The sequence below is a fragment of the Physcomitrium patens genome, chromosome 17, assembly GCF_059467195.1.
Source record: "Physcomitrium patens ecotype Gransden chromosome 17, ASM5946719v1, whole genome shotgun sequence".
In the NCBI taxonomy this organism is placed as follows: Eukaryota; Viridiplantae; Streptophyta; class Bryopsida; order Funariales; family Funariaceae; genus Physcomitrium; species Physcomitrium patens.
The window spans coordinates 4,420,525-4,434,788 of NC_143426.1; the positions used below are offsets into that span (position 1 = coordinate 4,420,525).

The 14,264-nt window shown below is 35.8% G+C and overlaps 2 protein-coding genes across 3 annotated transcripts; both read right to left on the bottom strand.

Moving 5' to 3' along the window:
* Positions 1 to 902: 902 nt before the first annotated feature.
* Positions 903 to 5,236, bottom strand: LOC112294795 (developmentally-regulated G protein 3). The gene is made up of 10 exons (XM_024545637.3): positions 5,082 to 5,236; positions 4,510 to 4,563; positions 4,032 to 4,205; positions 3,580 to 3,651; positions 3,331 to 3,390; positions 3,042 to 3,151; positions 2,588 to 2,887; positions 2,197 to 2,388; positions 2,016 to 2,067; positions 903 to 1,688 (listed from the first exon to the last, which is right to left on the bottom strand). The coding sequence occupies exons 1-10, from the start codon at positions 5,121 to 5,123 to the stop codon at positions 1,638 to 1,640; spliced, it is 1,107 nt and encodes a 368-aa protein (XP_024401405.1). The 5' UTR covers positions 5,124 to 5,236; the 3' UTR covers positions 903 to 1,637.
* Positions 5,237 to 9,445: 4,209 nt separating this feature from the next.
* On the bottom strand, positions 9,446 to 12,487 carry LOC112294677 (uncharacterized). Of its 2 annotated transcripts, none has more exons than XM_024545402.3 (3): positions 11,127 to 12,487; positions 10,790 to 10,884; positions 9,446 to 10,613 (listed from the first exon to the last, which is right to left on the bottom strand). In XM_024545402.3, the coding sequence occupies exons 1-3, from the start codon at positions 11,277 to 11,279 to the stop codon at positions 9,626 to 9,628; spliced, it is 1,236 nt and encodes a 411-aa protein (XP_024401170.1). In that variant the 5' UTR covers positions 11,280 to 12,487; the 3' UTR covers positions 9,446 to 9,625. The 2 variants fall into 2 exon arrangements, with proteins under 2 accessions (XP_024401170.1, XP_024401169.1); XM_024545401.3 differs by having other exon boundaries at positions 9,446 to 10,625; positions 11,127 to 12,463.
* Positions 12,488 to 14,264: the final 1,777 nt, after the last annotated feature.

Consider the following 14,264-nt stretch of genomic DNA (forward strand, 5'->3'; position numbering starts at 1 on the left):
AGAAGATTTATTCACACAAAGGATTTTGTCATTTACATGTTGTCCATGAGGTGTCTCAAGATTGGGACAATGGGAGTCAATGGGCAAGGGCCAAAACTCTCAACTTAGACTCAAGTCCTTTAGATGATAATTCATTGGGCAAAATTCTTTTGTAGGGCTTAATATTAGATTTGTTTCATCAAAATACCTCTAATCTCTCTCATCCCTTTTACTTTGATCTTTTCATAAAATAAGATTATTGTTATAATAAAATATATACATATATATATATATATATATATTAGTCAATCAATAAAACTTAACTACAAAACTTACCTAGAACTAATTTTGTATAAATGTTGTTGGTTGTCTTTTTAAATTACCTTTTTACATAGAGTTATTTTCTATGGTATAGAATGAAGAATCAGATAAAGCAATTTTTTTAAGGTTTTGTGATGTTTCTTTAAATTTTACTATTCTATAACCTTATGGAGCAATATATTTCTGGAAAGAAATCTTTTCACAAAACAAACAACTCAGTATCTTTTCACTGCTTTCAATGCATTACGTAGTTATATAGATGTACGTGGACATACTTCATCTTTGTGGTATAAAGTTTTTCTTAACATAGAAATATTCAGTGCATTTAATCAGTAATACTTAGACAAGTGTGATGTGTATTTCTTAGATGTTTCTAATCCTCCACAAACTTCGTGTTTAGTGAATTTGCATTCACTGTATTGCACAGTATAAGATTAAAGCTTCAGAGCCTTCGTTTTCAGCCTCTTCTTAAGTCACAGCGAATGTAACAACGGAAAGAATCAATGGATATTTTCGGCCTTCACAACTACTATTTGAGCTGTGGATCAACAGTGCCCATTTCTACAGTAAAAAATAAAAAGCACCAATAGTTGTTCACAACATTGTCATACAAATACAATAAGGAGCTTCATATATTTCTTAGAAGGCTGATACGGATTGTTACTTCTGACTGAAGAAGAACGCAACGTACAAACCCAATAGCGACATAACGTTTAGCTGATGATCAACATCAATATAAGGTTTTCTCAGAAACAATGCAAGCATCTTTCTCCTGAAAGCACCATCCTTGTTCTATTGAACCAACTCTTCCATGCGAGTTTCACTTAAGCTGCAAAATTCTAGGGTGACGAAGCTACGGAGGCCTTGCCATCCAATTTACCATAACCCTCTTGCTTGACTAATACCCGTTGAATAGCCACAAACCCACACCGAGCAACTAATTGTAATCAAATCTGGAACTCTGAGGAGTCGATTGACACCTTTTCTGATCTAAAACCCGAAATCATCTACCAGCCCATCTATCTTAAGTTTAGGTAATGCCATACTCCATCGGATCAGACCAGAACTTGATGATTTCTGGATTGATGATCTGAACTGACCCTGGATGCCATCTTTACACAACGCTCTTGCTAAAGATCCATTCCTCAAACTCCAAAAGCAGCAACTGGTGCACACTTTGTACTTAAATTATTAGAGCATCGGTCAACTAGCTTGAAGTAGAGAAACTTGATCTTGGATGGCAGATCACTCACCGTCAAACATCTGAGAATCTTCTAAAACCTCTATGACGAACCGAACAAGTATTGAATGACCCATCCTTCAGCAGCCATAAGATGTCACACTTTTTTAATAATCTGGACAACGTCCTCGTCCTCCAAAGTATGTTCCTGAAGGATTCCAGTCCACATATAAGCGAGCATTTCAGTTCAACTCGATTGTGAAGGTGAAAATACGACCTAAAAGTACTTAAGAGCTGAGTTGACCAATGCAACTAACAGATCATAGCACCACAAAATATATCCAAATCCTCGACGCTAACAAAATAGTGGGGTGACGGTTGATACCAACTGTCAAGACCTCCTATTCGTGTCACATGTAGTATCCAAACACAAACTGGATACGATAGGCTGGACAGAACATGCAAAAGTCTTGGACTAGACATTCCATAAGGACAGCAATTCATACTATACAACGCAAAGACTTGAGAATCTCACCTTTCCCACTCTCTGTGGCTTGTGTTTTGCGCTTGAACCCCACACCAAAGCACTGTCATCCATATGATACTCATGAGTTGAATTCAGTGAATCACTATCAAAATAAGGATATAAAAATATGGTAGTTATAGAAAATGGACAATCAAGATAACATAAACCAAATGTCAACTTCAGGACTTACAACTTGAACTGCTTCACCATATCTTTGTGGATGCGTTCACAAAAATCCTCAACTGTACACTTGTTGGCTGACAGGATGACAGGGTCTTCATAATCGGGGCTGTTGCCCTTGGGTTTGGTGTATACTCGGATAAGATTCAAGTATTCCCAAATCTTGTCCAAGAGTCCATCCAGGTTCCACTCAAGATGGGCACTTCAAAACAGAACAGAAGTATAAGAATAAGCTGAGCACCTTCTCCTCCGATGATGTCAATTCAGAATAGATTCACAACAATACAACTTCCTCCATCACTAGCAATGCATCAACATACATTCGTCAAGCATAATAGAAGAGCAACCATTCTAAAATCCACATCAAAAACAAAACTCTTGAATATAATATCTTTCAATACCTGATTGGACAGTAGTGGGGTAATCTGTCAAGCACTTCAAGCTCTTCAACAGTAATTTGATCGATCTTGTTGACAACATAAATGCACGGCATGTAGATACGGTTCCCTTCAATCACGTCAATCAAATCATCTGCGGTGGCATCAAATCGCAGGGATATGTCTGCATTGTGAATCTTGTACTCCCCACATATAGCCTTGACCGTTTCCAGATCCAGATGAGTATTAGCGACGGTTGATGTAAAATTGATTCCACCTTTGTCTTTCCTTCTGAAACCCATATTTGGGGGTTCCTTGTTTAATCTGCAGAAAATTCAAATGTAAGCTCCCTCAAGTTGCATCGTTCGACACAATCGTTCACACTTAAAATAAGAGCACCGAATTCAACGCAAGCAATATCCAGCCCTTTGGCAAAAAAAATGGATACCACATGCAGCAAGGCACAATGAACATGAACCTGATGCCAAAGCCTTCCAGCTCTTTCTCAATCAGCCGTTTGTGGGTAATAGGTTTAATGGCATCCAAGACGATCAATATACAGTTGCACGTTCGGGCAGTACTGATGACCTGCAGACATCGAGCAACTTGATGAGTAAAAATTGAGAAGAGATAACCCCTCTGTGTTCCTACGAAATTTTAAGAGATAATTTGACACGGCAAATTGCTTAAAAGCTAGTCATATGAAAATTATCGTTGCTTGCAAAGATTCGAACGTAAGGTCAGGCACTGGAAGCTCAGAGACCAACCTGCCGACCACGACCTTTCCCATCTTTCGCACCTTCAATAATTCCAGGAAGATCTAGCAGCTGTGAACAGAAAACTAATCGGACTGCTCAGTACATTTCTCCAAAATTAGACAACAAAATATACGGTAGAATACACAAGAAAAGATAAAGAATTATACCATCACAGACCCTCTCAATAAATTGAAAAAGGTAATACAAACTTCAAGTGGTAGTCAGTCATCCCCTAAACAATCTCAATCCAAGCCTAACCTGTATTTTGGATCCTCGGTATTTGATAACACCTGGAACGCATGTCAATGTTGTAAACTCGTAGGAAGCAACCTGCGATAGGACCAAATAGAAAAGCCACATGTAGAATTCAGCAAATTTGTATTAGCAAGATATCACTAGCAACTTTGAAAATTCATCTTACGGCTCTGTGCTTTCTAACATCGAAGATTCGTTAGAATTATGTATCAATCCACAAATCTCAGTTACAATGACAAGTTCACCTGAAACGTTATTCTTCAGTAATCATAAGCTGCTGGTATGGTAGTTAACAAATACATGCTAATTTATCACAAAAGGACGTGTTCTCCCAGACTATAGATTGTACCAGAAGCATCCATGTCGCTGGAACAGGGACTGTCCAAGTCAGTGATACGGTAACATAACGGAACCAAAATTGTGCCAAGACAGCTCAAGTAGGATTGACGGCAAACCTCAGAAAAGGTTCCTGTGAGCTTGTTGAGAAGGGTAGATTTGCCAACAGATGGAAAACCAACAAGCCCAACTCGTGAATCTCCACTTTTAGTGACATCAAAACCTTCGCCTGCTCCTCCACCTTTGGAAGACGGTGGCGCCAGAATTTCTCGTCGCAACTTAGCCAATTTTGCCTACAAAATACGTAACATGTCACCCTTTTAATCAGACTTGATTAATTGAAGCCTAGGATTACATCCGAGCTTTGATGTAATACCAAAACTCTTTGAACTGCTTCTGACTGGTTCTAAGCTAACTGTTTGTTGGTGTAGAGAATTACTTTCTCAAGCTCATAGGTTGTAAAGATCCTAACTCATGAGCTCAACTTGAGATGCTTCCAAAGAAATAGTACTCGGTCTCCAAAAATCTAACAAATACATTGATGCCAAGTGTGCATATTCATAGCTAAACCCCGCAGGCTGTCAGTTGTCAACTGACCTTAAGGAGACCCAAATGGTGAGCAGTTGCTTTGTTCTTTTGAGTCCTTGCCATCTGCAACCAAAACATAATTAATTGCAACTTCGGAATAATCCTCCATCTCTTTCATACTCAAAACTAAGATTAGTATTTCTCCTCTCCTAACCTAACCCTAAAACCCTCAAAAAGGCCTCTCGCAGTTTCTACATAAGAATACAACTATAGTTATAGGCTCTAATCCAAATCATTAAAAATTATGGTTTGCCATAAGGACGATAGTCGGAGCAAAATTTGCGCATTTGTTTAAATGCACCAGTTCAAGTGTAAATCAAAATGAGAAATTTCAAAACTTGTTGTTGGGATTCATTACCAAGTGCCAAAAACACAACACTCATACAACAAACTAAAAAAACCTAACCAGCGCTCACAAAGGTTCTTCATCACCACTGTAGCCACATCAATTAACCAATACATGTATCTCGATCCTCCGGCACAAACCCACGCATCCTCTTGTTCGAAAAGCATCATCAATTCCTGATAATGGGCAGTAGAGAATGCAACCCCTGAGGCGAGACGCGGTGAGTGCAACTAACCTCATCTTCGATATCCTTGATTTTCTGCATGACGGTCGACATGGTGATTACCCACAAAAAGAAGAGCTGGATGTGAAGCGAACAAGCCTCTCTGGATCCTGACCTGCAAGGGGATTCAGAAGAAACAAGGGCAGAGACGAAATGAGAGCAATCGCCGCAAAAATAACGGCATCGACACAAGCGAGAAGAGGGCTTTCCCGAGCAGGGCTGGGCTGGGCAGGGCAACAACGCCACGAGGAAGACAACGAACGAACGTCCCCACTCCGACGTTCGTCCAAATTTGGACCCTCGTCCGACGCAAACATCTTCGTTTTCGCCTTCGTCCGTCGAGGGTACTTCGTTCGTTGTTTAGGTTGAGGGGATGGATGAATAAAATGTTTATTTTCATCTATCCATCTAGGTCTTTTTAATCATACATTGATTGCCTTTCCTTATCCGGGCGTAGTACTTTGCTTTAAATCTAGATTTTGTGATAAATCTAGTAGTTTTACAATTCAAGTTGGATGTTTTCTTACCAAATGATACTATTTTCGATTTTAGGGTTTGGGGATTTCTAGTTTTTTGGACTACAGAATGATATGTTGGTACAGAAAGTTTAGAAAAGTAGAAATTTTTGTACAAAACAAAAATGGAAATTAAAGTTTTGAGTTTAGAAAATTGGATGTTTTTTGTGTGACATGTAAGTGGATTCATACATCTAACAAGACATGTTGATGTTATGATTCTATTGGACTTGAAGTTGCATGGAATTGTGCTCTATTTCTCCGAATAGATTGTCTTTTCCATGATATTTATGCAATTTACTTGATATTTTTCTATATTATTGAGGTCTGTAGAATATCTCAATAATCAAATTGTTTCTTCAGGGTTATAGGCTTTCATTGTTCTACTGATTATGTCTTAACTTATGCATATTTGTAATTTTTTTATAAGCCACCAAATATTCTTGGCATTGTTTGTCAAATATTTGTATGTGTGTTGTGCTACCAACAACTTTTGTATGTACTCCAATGGCACAAACAATAAAATTCAATATGTTTATGGGTTGCTTAGGAGTTAGGTACTAGGACCTACTTTTCTATTTTTTTTAAACCAAAATTTACCACAAAAAAAAAATCAAAATCAATTTTTTTGTTGAACACATGTATAACTTTTTATTTGTTTGCATTCTAAATTAGTATGTATTCTTGAATATGTGTGTGTATATACATATATGTATATAAATAATATTAATGTTTAAACGACAATTTATACATTAATGTTAAATTGATACCATAAAAGAAAACATATCTCTTAAGTATGTAGCTCTTACAAATACATGGCTAATCACACTTATATAATTTACATTATTATTAATGGTAAAAAAAAAAAAAAAAAAAAAAAAAACACCCTAACTATAAATCTATTTCAATTAACTTACCATAATAAAATATAATATTAGATACTTTTTTGAAAGCACCAGATAAATACACAAATCATTGAAATTCTATGGTAGTTGGAATAAAACAACAATAAATTTTAATATGACTGAATGATGGAAGTTCATGATTTTAGGAAATCTAGAGGACTGCGTTAAAAAATTACTGTATACATATAATAAAAAGAAATAAATTCTATATGTAAAATTTATCATACAAGAAGATATGGAATTTTAATACTACAAATACAAGATATATATGTATATATATATATATATATATATATATACATACATACATATTCATAAATATATATATTTATAAGTGAGTTTTTGGAATTCATGTAACAGGAATTTAAAATAAACTATAAATTAATTAATCTCATAAAAATTCTTCAATATTTTTTGATATTTTGTATATGAAAGATACTAAAATTTAATATATGAAATATTAAATAAAATTTGAGGAAAATGTATATTTTCATAAAAGAAAATAATCTCTGAAGTTGTTTTATATTTATTAATAAGAAATTTACATCTTGTTAAGCTAGGTGTGATGATATTTTTTCATTCGGTAAAAGATAATTAGTGTGAGAGTAGTCTCATCATATGTAATATAATTAGTATGAGAGTATGAAAACATTTTATTAAAACATGTTCTTTTTACTATTATTATTTCAAATTAAGAGGTTTATCCTTCATTCATGTGATCTAATGTACGAAATTTTACTTTGATAGCCAACATGTATGATAAATTGTTTTGGTAAGATCAAAAAATATTAAGCACTAAGTGTTCCACATGACTAAACCAATTCAATTGTGGTGCTATAAATTAAATCAAACAAAAAAATGCGAATAAAAAAATAAAAATAAAATGTTCACAATTAGATATTTTTAAATGATTATATTTTTTAATGATATGATTTATGTTCTAAGATATATTTAAATGTTTATATATAAAAGCAATAGATATTTATATCATATGTTGAAATTTTATATTTTTCATTTCGATTTTTTTATATTACAGCAATAATTTTATCTGATGCTGATTTTGTGTTAAAGATGTTACAATTAGTTAATTTGGTACCACATATAATAAATTAATTGTGGATCTTACTTTTGTTATTTCTAAAACCATAGTATTGTTATAACTGGGTAGTTTGTTAGTTTAGACCCAATGTCCTTTTTCTTTTTGAAGTGTACATAATAAGAATCTCACACTTTTGTGAAAAATCCCTATTCTTTTTTGATGGCTTTGTCGTATACATGAACTTTTGGTTAGTAGGAAACTATTATTCTAGAGGGTGTAGTGTTTGATTGATTATTCCAACAATTGTTTGTAAATACTAGAGGTTGTTAGAGGAGGAAGATACGTTGGAGAATCATGTTCAAAGACTGCTATAATTATAGTAAGCCTCATATATGTGAATTCTATACGAGATATAATTTTCTTGTTTATTTACATATGTATATATATTAAAGAATAACTTTTTATTGGAATCTCAAAATTTACACATAAACATGTATTTTTGTGTGTCTAAATATTAACCAATATTAGAGCAATGTTGTAAAACATTCATATTTTATAGCATTTGAATTGGTGGCTTTTGGATTTTTTCATTACTGAAAAATTTAAGATGCCTAATCAACTAGAAGTAGACTGAATTATATGTGTTTTCTGCAAGATTTCTTTCTAATGTGTATTCTACTTTTATTCATATGAAAACATAATTTTAAGTGTTATTATAATTGTTTTATTAAGCTGTTTGAGAAGACATAAGAATGAAATTTTGATGGATGTAAATAAAATCTAACTAATAATTTTGTAACGAAATGATGTATGAAATAAAATAAAAAGAGTATTTTTTTATTTTTTTATGAAACTAAATTGACAACGGTGACAATATCAATAATCACAATGAAGTGTATGGGAAGGATAAGAAAGATTTATTACAGTATTGAAATTTGAAAAGTTACATTGTAAATGAAAAGCACACATGTACATTGTAACTATTGTTATAATAGAAAAAGTTAAGACAATGAATAAATTTTTTGAATTTAAAATAAGATTCATAATGTATTATATAAAATAAAATAAGAATGAAAAACATTTTAATTTTTTTTCAAAACTTTAAACCTTGTATTATCTTGTGAGAAGTAGATATTACAGAGAGAAAACATATATATATATATATATATATATATTAAGCATTACAAAAAAATAATAAAATAATAGAAAGTAACTACAAAGTTTGAGAATTTGAAACCTAGTTGTAAAACTTTAATACTCCGTGATGTTGTATTTCTAAAAAAAGAAAAGACAAAACATTGCCAACATTAGATGAATCAATTAGTTTTATCCTACATCATGTGGCCTATTTGACAAGAGTTAAGCATGGTAAAGGTTAGTGACTGGAGTTGATGCAAAGCTTGCTTTGTTGTCTCTACTACTACAAACAAGTCTTGAACTACACATAAATACAGGATGTTGCTTATGTCATCATTGTTTTTGTTATTGGCACAGCAACCCACCATACCCTAAATATGTTTTTTCTTAGTTTATCCTATTCCAATAAATAAATAAATAAATAAATAAATAAGATTCAATCAAATGATTTCAAAGATAATGAACAAAATGACACATGGTGAGGTGAGGGATGTGGTGACAGTAATAAAAATTGTGGTGACGATAACCATACCATAAATAGATACTAAATAGATGACAAAATCAGTTTATGGTGACACCAAAATAATAGCCTCAGGAATCAAGGTTTGTGTTCACATGCGGCTATGTTACAGTTTAGAACACAAGGCCAAACCCCCCAGGACTTGCAACATGACGCTGTCGGTGGGTTGTGATAAAGCCAGTTCCAGCAATGAACTGCGGCGCATTACACGCCGACCGGTGCAATAAAACAACCTGAGTTCACTACACAGGAACAGAAACTGAAGAAAAAAAAACACACACACACATACACCGTTGGAATGCTTCATATTACAATTTGAGCGTTCAGCACAATTGGGCACTGTCAAACGAATCCGTTTAAGCTAGTGAAGCAGATCAGTTGATAGTGTGCAATCAGAACTGTGTCGATGCTGCTCCATAGATTACAAGTGAGTTCCACACCTACAGCCGCTCCCACCTGGTGCTTTGGCTGCTTTCTACCTGCAGAGAATAGGTGTTGCAGTTTGAAACAACCCTGCTTGGCTTCTTCGAAGCTTCGGAAGAAGAAAAAGACAAGGTGAGATTCCCAGAGGCATCCAACGAGCATTGATCCTGCGGCCCCGTCGAAGTTTGATGATCCGCCGCAAAATGAACGTGCTCATCCTGCAGTTCCGAATGTGCGTGTCTGTCTTCGGTGCCTAGCCGATTGAAGCTACAACTGGCGGAGAATGAATTCGACAAGCGAGACCTCCTCGAGGTGCTTTGTGAGTATGTTTTACCTGAATTAGTGTCGCAAGCATCAGTCGTTGTCGATTCTCTGCTGCTGCACGGTGGCTTGAAAGGTATTGCCGGTGCAGCATCCCAGGAATCCTGCCCTGCACCGCTGGGTCCTGGGAAAGTGAAAGTGTCTGCGCTTGGGACTCCAAAGGAGAAGGAATCTACGCTTCTTTCGTTTGTTGAAGGCGGTCTTCTCTCGACTGGAATGTCGGTGTCGAAGGTGAAGCTAATGTCGATGCATTGCTCCAAATCTATATCTTCAACGTGGCTCCCGGTCATGTACTTCAACAGCGGAGACTGGCCTGAAGCGTTCAGGTCAATTTCAAATCGTTCCGAAGAGCTGGAGCGGCTGGTTACTACAGCAGTCTGCGGGAGGGGCACTGGTCTATTGATGTGAACCCAATAGGGCGGCATCGCAGGCGATTTGGGGGTGGAAGACGCCGAAGGGTCATTCGAGCACATGCTCCGAGAGGAATCCCGCTGATAGCTGGGGTTCCTTTCACTGAATCTCTTGGATGTGCCGAAACTGCCAGTCAGGATAACGCCGCAAGCAGGGCAAGTGATCTGTTCGTCAAGCACAGGATCGATACAATGCCTGTGGAAGACATGTTTACAATGGGGTAGCTGTCGCATAGTAGCTTCGTTTCGGAAGTCCTGCCAGCATATCGAGCATCTGCAATCCAAACTTTAAATGATGAAGTCAAATTTACTGAAACGGAGGATTAAAACAGCTCCCGGATCATCCCTAACTGATCTGAAGATTAGCCACTCTTAATTAATCCAGCTCGATGCATCTCTTACATGTGTAGCATTGAGCTTGAAAAGGAGACATGGAACGTCGATACTTACTGTGATTTTAATCCCTCGTCAACATTCACATCACTGGCTTTCACGATTGGTAATGCAATCACCATTTCTTTCTTCAACCCATTTCGAGTCCCACTCTACAGTAAAACACGATGCGCAACCATCAACAAATCGTTTGCAAGGTAAATGTCAATATAAGGGTAATACGCTTTTGGATGCAACAGCACACTGCAAGTAGCAGAAGTAAATTTTCTTCCTTTTGTGATCAGGTAACTTCAAAAGTGGGCGTACTCAAAGAACAGCATGGTTGATTAAGAAGGTCGCGAAAAACTTGGGACCTACGCGTGAGAGAACATAAAAAGAAAGAGAAACCACTCACAGGAATTTCCTCAGGGGTCGCAGAAATTTGGCCGGTGCTCCTCGTGCGGTGCCGAAACTTTCGTACACCCCAATAGACGAAGTAGCATAGAGCTAGAAGTGAAACTATTCCTACCCCGATCCCAATTGCTATTTTGGTCGATATGAACGCCATTACAAAATCCTACAACTCCGATCAGTACTATTGAATAAAAATTAACTACAGTGGCATACAACTATGCGTGGAAGGACATACACTCAGAAACCTTAAACCTCATATCAACTGACGAAAAATCTAAATCATACAAAATAACGGACCACCATTCCCTAAAATCCATGATACACCACCTAGCAACCACCGACCACGAAAAATGCCTTCGTTGTGCTATTCTTCGATCCTTCAAGTCCTTACTTTAAAACGTTGGGCAACCCTCGTGGTGCCTGTTTTTCAGATTGTACAGAGCGCTCCACCTCGTAAAACTTCTATGACAGCAACCGAATCGTTTTTGAGCCCAAATCACCTCCTCAAGAAGCGTGGCGGAAGCAACGGAAAACAGAGCTCGATCCCGTCTATCAACGCAGACCAAATTAAGCTCGAACCAAAGGGAGGTCAGTAGAAACGCGTCCGGACCGACCTTTCTTTCCATGCAACCTCGCGACCAAATTGGTTCAAATTCTTCTATAGAAGTTGTCAAAAACCTCCAAAACTGGCTTTCTACGAAATAACACGAATCCCCTCCAGGCAACAGCCTCCACCCAAAGCAAATATATCAACCACAACGGACAGATTCTATCAAAATTACACGCGACGAGAAACCCACCTCCACGTCCACCTCCGCTGAACCCTCACCCCGCTCTGCTGCCTACAACTCTCAAACCAACCCATCCCTGCAGGCGTTCCAACACCGAAATCTGCTGCCGGCATCACATCCCTAGCGAAACAACAACCATCACCGAGACTTGACAACATCTCGACCCTGCCTTAGGGAATGGAAGAGCCCGCCATCTAAAAGGCCAACTCAGCCACACTAATCCACACCTCTCTCCCTTCTCCGCACCGGTGAAACGATCCAAACCGTTTCCAACACTCAACCTCCATAGCCCTCCTCCTCTTCCTGCTCCCCTCGAACGCCGCTCGTGACTCCAGCGGGATCCACCCACCCAACTCTGCCGACGGAATTGCTGCTCATGGCGCAAGACAACCGTCAGTCCGCAACGCAGAGTGTGAACAAATTGAGGGAGGGCGACATGGATAAGAGAAATGGGCCCGATTCAAGTGGCTGCGCGGGGTAGGCCAGATTAATTTCGGGCCCTGCTGCGGGGGTTCGGCGTCGCCGAGACGACGGCCTCCTCCTCCACCGCAGTTGGTTTGAGGGCATCTCGACGAAAGCTGCTGGGAAGGAGCCCGCCCCCATCGAATAAGTCAACAACCCCGTGAGCAATGACGGGCTTCGAGGACGGGGGTCGTGTCACCCCCGCCGTGGGTGCCCACCGGACCCGTGGTGACGTGTAACCCACGATGGACTCGTTGCTTGCGTGGCATGCCAAGGATCTCAGAATCCGTCTACGTGTACATCATATCGAATCGACTCGTGCTGGACTGACTGTACTGAGTATTCAGGGGTTTGTGTGACGTGACACCGTGCCTCTTAAACGTATAGTATCAGCGTTTAATTTATTTTTTATTTATATATTTATCTCCAATTTTATCACATTTTTTTATGCTTTGTGTAATTGTGAATACATAATTAAATATTTCTCAGAATTGATTTTTTCCAATATTGGAATCTATAATTTTTAGAGAAGTATGGAAACAGCATAAACATCTCAACAATAAAATTATTTAACTATTTATTTATGATATATATATATATATATATATATATATGTTTGATGCAAGTTAAGCTTATTAAATTCATTTACATTTTCTTTGGCTTTCAAATGTATATAAATTTAATTTGAATTTTGAACTACAATCTGAAAATTCCAATTAAATTAAATTAATATACAAACTGTTTCGATTTTAAATATAACTTTTGTGTGTGCATACGTGTATACATATTTATAACATAATTACACAAAAAAGAATAGACTGAAGTTGTTTTGAAGTTGAATAAATATAATATGTATATTTGGTCATAACTAATGTCAGCTACATTGTGCAAGAAATAATATACACTTCTAATTTTAGTTACTTCTGATTATATATATATTCTTCAAAAGAAATTAACATCATAAAAAGATTAAAACTTTAGAAGTGAATATTATTATTCTTTTCTAGATATTGCAAAACTGTTGTTATGCTAGTTTTATCTTTAAAATTAAATGGAACATATATATATATATATATATATAACCTTCGATATAGCAATATTTTAATAAGATTCAAAAGTCATGCTCAGTTAAAGATTTGATTTCTAAAGCTTTTTTAAACTACAATCATACAAAATATTTTTGTAATTATTAGGATCATTTCTAGTCTATTAATATTATTACCTTTTATTGTTTAAATTTTAAATGGTCATAATAATTAATATGTATGTAAGAAAAACAATATAAAAATTATAATTAGATATATTCTAATTTTTTTAAAAGTACATCATGTCTAGTAAATATAAAAAAATTGATATGAAAATAACTTTTTGATTGAATACTTAAAATATTTGTGTTGCTATATATATACATATATATATATATGTGTGTGTGTGTGTGTGTGTATTTATTATATGTTAGAAAAAATATTAACAATGAATGTTCAATGAGAAAGCAAGTAATCTTTGAAAAAAAATAAGATTTAATTTTTTTTAGTTTTTGTATTTTTATAAATTGAAATTTAAACAAAATAAGCTCATATACATCTTCTTCTTTCTCTCTTGTTATCTCTAGTTTTTTCTTATTCTTTCTCTCTTTATTTATATAATAATTCAAAAAAATAAAATATTTAATTTAAAACCTGTAAATTATTGCTTATAGAGATGACAATCTTGCCATATTAATATTTTTAAAATTGAGTATAATACTACTTAGATTATGTAATTTGTTAATATAATTCATATAAAATAATACTTTTGATAATACCATTATGTTTATAAAACTAATTCAAGAAGTGAAAAATGTTTGTATAGTAATATTTGAAGAAAAAAGTGTATATTAATATGAT

What these genes read in the sequence shown, in the direction of transcription:
- LOC112294677 (XM_024545401.3), bottom strand. Translation starts at nt 11,279, where the DNA reads ATGGCGTTCATATCGACCAAAATAGCAATTGGGATCGGGGTAGGAATA. An exon ending in CGACCCCTGAGGAAATTCCT is followed by an intron (nt 10,885 to 11,126) that starts GTGAGTGGTTTC and finishes GTTTTACTGTAG; the next exon opens with AGTGGGACTCGAAATGGGTT. An exon ending in GACGAGGGATTAAAATCACA is followed by an intron (nt 10,626 to 10,789) that starts GTAAGTATCGAC and finishes CATCATTTAAAG; the next exon opens with TTTGGATTGCAGATGCTCGA.
- LOC112294795 (XM_024545637.3), bottom strand. Translation starts at nt 5,123, where the DNA reads ATGTCGACCGTCATGCAGAAAATCAAGGATATCGAAGATGAG. An exon ending in TCACAGGAACCTTTTCTGAG is followed by an intron (nt 3,652 to 4,031) that starts GTTTGCCGTCAA and finishes GTCCTATCGCAG; the next exon opens with GTTGCTTCCTACGAGTTTAC. An exon ending in GGAAAGGTCGTGGTCGGCAG is followed by an intron (nt 3,152 to 3,330) that starts GTTGGTCTCTGA and finishes CGATGTCTGCAG; the next exon opens with GTCATCAGTACTGCCCGAAC.